The 3,686-nt window shown below is 34.5% G+C and overlaps 1 protein-coding gene across 1 annotated transcript; it reads right to left on the bottom strand.

Annotated features, from left to right (window-relative positions):
• Positions 1 to 1,248: 1,248 nt before the first annotated feature.
• LOC107672180 (protein FAM169B-like) lies at positions 1,249 to 3,320 on the bottom strand. Its single transcript, XM_016465272.1, has 4 exons — positions 3,047 to 3,320; positions 1,804 to 1,932; positions 1,538 to 1,608; positions 1,249 to 1,365 (listed from the first exon to the last, which is right to left on the bottom strand). The coding sequence occupies exons 1-4, from the start codon at positions 3,318 to 3,320 to the stop codon at positions 1,249 to 1,251; spliced, it is 591 nt and encodes a 196-aa protein (XP_016320758.1).
• Positions 3,321 to 3,686: the final 366 nt, after the last annotated feature.

Here is a 3,686-nt window from a genome sequence, read left to right as displayed (position 1 = left end):
CGTACCCACTGTATATATATATATATATATATATATATATATAGTGGTGAATTTTTTTTGTGGTTGTTTATTTGAAGGGGAGGGTAATTATCTATCAGTTTACTAGCCTATATTTTTGATGTTATAGTAGTCTGATCCATATCAATTTGGAAAACACCAATTTTTGGAATATTATACCAGAATATGTCCTTTCTCAGTTGAGAGGTTTGAATTTTCTATTGTTAAGTAGCCTAACTACAGTATTGAGAAGATCCGTTGCTCTCTCTCATTTCCACAAACAAGCACTAATAGGTCTATGATTTTTCAAACACAATTTTTCTTCAACTAATTTCTTCATTTGGAATAATAAGAATATCTGCTATAAACATAAGTCCCTATTTTTTGAAAACTGGTTTAAGAATGGTTTCAATCGAGTCAATTATTTAATCAGGACTTGTTTAGGCTACTTATCAAACATTTCTCTCTCACTATAATTTTCCTGTTTCTCCAAAACAGTTTGCCATTGAATTTGGTGCTATCCCGAATGGTGTCATTGTGTTATTTAAGGGCTATAATTGTGTAATTATCCCCCAATTTTTCTCTTTCAAGAAGAGAGATATATATATATATATATATTAAATCTTTGCCTACCTCATGTAACAAAAAGGCAACTAAAACTTTGAATGTATGCTCACTTTTTGCTGTTTTTGTATAATTGTTGTTTTGTAGAAAATATTGTTTATTGTTGTGATCTGTTTATTTTTCCATTTGTTAACTGAATTGTTAACAATTAAACACAATAAAAAACAGCCTAATGTGACACTTTATTGTAGTAAAGATAAACCCATAAAGCATATCATATTTATTTTTTTTTTTTAAAGAGAGAGATAATTGATCTAGTCTAGCTGCATATTCTTTATATAGCTAATCAATAAAATGTGGCCAAAATTAGAGAATATTGGCCGCTATGTGGCTAATATAGCAATAAAACTGTAATTTCTATCCAGATACAGTTGGTATGACAGTCTGTTTACCATTTGGCAATCAACAATAAATGTTTTTGTAAGCTTTATAGTATGACAATACCAGAGATTGTTAAGGCAGTTCCGAAGGCAAATCATAGATAGATATTGCATACTTATTACCAACATCTACATACTTTAACACATGGGCATACAGAGTTCCATCTTAAATATTTAGGCTCACTGTTATGGCTTGAAAGTGCATTGCCTGTCTGAGACATTTCTTGACACATTTAATAAATTAATGTTAAGTCCTGGCTTTTTTAAGGTTAGTCCCTGTGTTGGTCTGATCCGCAGGTCGCTTCTTTCCTGAGCTTGATGTGTCTTTGAGACTGACTGATGATTCACATTGTAGCAGAATCCCCTGAAGAAATGAGTAAGAATACAAAAAATATATGATTAATTTTATCATGATATTAAATAGCCTCTGTGCTATTTTTGTATTATAGCCTCTGTGGACAGCTGAGACAAGCTTACGGTAACAGCCAGTAAACTGTCTCTAGATAAATTTAAATAAACGCAAGATAATGTCATACCTCTTCCTCTAAATTAGCTTCACTTCTTTCGTGACTATATGAGCATTGTGGACTCTGCTCTGAGTTTCCACCTGTAAAAAGCACCACCTCAAATATAAACTGTCCTGAGCATTGCAATAACAGACACAAAGTCTGTATATAGCACCATAAAACACAAACCCAATAAGTATTTAGAATCAGAGCTCTTTCTTACATGCTATGAGTCAAGTGTCTCATTACCCAATCAATGTCAATATCTGCTGTTTTACATCAACAAAGCTTCTTACAGTGCTTTGGAAAGTCCCGCAGCTGGATATTTAACCACACATTGCGTCTCTGAGCCCATCCACCCGGGGCTTCCACCTCATAGAGACGGTCTCTTTCTTCTTCGTGGATCTCAAGAAACTTATTGCAAACTGTAAACAATTATTTAAACAAGTTGTGTAAGCTTGGTCATATCTGGTGCTCACATTTGGCTGGGGAACTAAACTGGTTACTCGGTACATCCTCCCAAGACAAAATGACCCACCCCCATATTTTTATGATAATCTACAGCCAAACTATTGTCTTTGGTTTGACTGACCTCTAGTATTCTCTCATGAGATACACTACCATTTAAAAATTTGGGGTCAGTAGGATTTTTGAAAAGAAATTCAACAAGGATGCAATTAATTGATCAATAGTGAAAGTAAAGACATCTATTAAAGACGTTACAATAGATTTCTATTTCAAATTTCTTTTGAACTTTTTATTCATCAAAGTATCCACAAAATATTTAGAAGCACAACGGTTTTCAACGTGGAGAATAAAAAATGTTTCTTGAGCACTAAATCAGCATATAATGATTTCTGAAAGATCATGTGACACTGAAGACTGGATTAATGGCTGCTGAAAAGGTAGCTATCCCATCACAGGGATAAATTACTTTAATATAAATTATACTTTACATGCGATATTAATGTTTTTGCTGTATTTCTGATCAAATAAATGCAGCTTTAGTGAGTACGAGACTTGTTTCAAAAATCGACCCCAAACTTTTGAACAGTAGTGTAAATAAGTTTTAATTTTTAAAGTTGCGCATTTTATATTTTTATCCTTTACATGTAAATAACACAGTTAAAAAAATTAAAAGTGAAAAGATATTACAAAATGATCAACAAATAATCAATCAACCATACCTGGATAGCACACGTACATCACGGAGACGTCTATTTGACGTCTGCATTTACATCTGCAAGACGTATTTTTTTAGAGTGTTTGCTCATCTGCAGTACGTCTATAGGACGTTTCCTATCAGATGTCAAATAATAGACGTTTAGAAAATGTCTTTAAGATGTTTATGTTTAAGAATGTATGTAAAACTGACATCTTAGACACGTCTGTCACAGCAGATGCTTTCCATATGAAGCAATCTTTAACAGACATCTTGCAGACGTACTGTACGTGTGTTATCTGGGTAAAAACAATTGTTTTAATATGATTATGCTATGTTTCCCAACCCAAAACCTTCGGACATTACTGTAAACATGCCTCCATACATGCCAGGAGACATAGGAAAGCTAATTCCCAGAATCGCCTCAGAGGGTTGAGACGAGCAGAAATCCTCCAGCATCCGTAAAGCGAGTCCAGTCCTTCTCCAGTGAGAGCGAACAAACACTGAGTCCAGCACAGGGAGCTGATAACTCTGGCCAGTGCAGCTGTCACACAGGCTGCATATGAAAAAACAAACTTTTTTATAGTAGTAAATATATGATAGAAAAGCATGATAGAATAGCCCACCTGACACTGGACAGGTATTCGTCATATCCTTTGCTCAACTCGCCATAATGCCGCACAGGTAGATCCACTGGATAGGGTTTCACTTGAAAGACGACATTTGACATGTTTACGCAGTTAATAACAAGGAGTTTTAATTTCACAATAGCACTATGGCACACTTTTCAGCAATGCTAAATGACTTAATTACTAGCAGCACTTTACTGAATGTGGCTGAACTGCGCTTATGTGACTATTGACAGTCTGCCGTGGATAGCGCTTAGAGCATGTTTGCATGCAAAGCAACCTTTTAAAACTCTTTTTAAAATAATCAATTATGGGAATGCTCACATTATTCGTTTTGGGAATACTAGGAAGTCTGGCCTTACGTTTTAAAACTATTCTCCAGTTTAGA

The sequence above is a fragment of the Sinocyclocheilus anshuiensis genome, unplaced genomic scaffold (assembly GCF_001515605.1).
Source record: "Sinocyclocheilus anshuiensis isolate Anshui unplaced genomic scaffold, SAMN03320099.WGS_v1.1 scaffold997, whole genome shotgun sequence".
In the NCBI taxonomy this organism is placed as follows: Eukaryota; Metazoa; Chordata; class Actinopteri; order Cypriniformes; family Cyprinidae; genus Sinocyclocheilus; species Sinocyclocheilus anshuiensis.
The sequence above is the reverse complement of the archived record's forward strand: the minus strand, read 5'-3'. Positions and strand labels throughout refer to the sequence as shown.

What these genes read in the sequence shown, in the direction of transcription:
- LOC107672180 (XM_016465272.1), bottom strand. Translation starts at nt 3,320, where the DNA reads ATGACGAATACCTGTCCAGTGTCAGGTGGGCTATTCTATCATGCTTTT. An exon ending in GCGGGACTTTCCAAAGCACT is followed by an intron (nt 1,609 to 1,803) that starts GTAAGAAGCTTT and finishes TGCTTTTTACAG; the next exon opens with GTGGAAACTCAGAGCAGAGT. An exon ending in AAGCTAATTTAGAGGAAGAG is followed by an intron (nt 1,366 to 1,537) that starts GTATGACATTAT and finishes TCATTTCTTCAG; the next exon opens with GGGATTCTGCTACAATGTGA.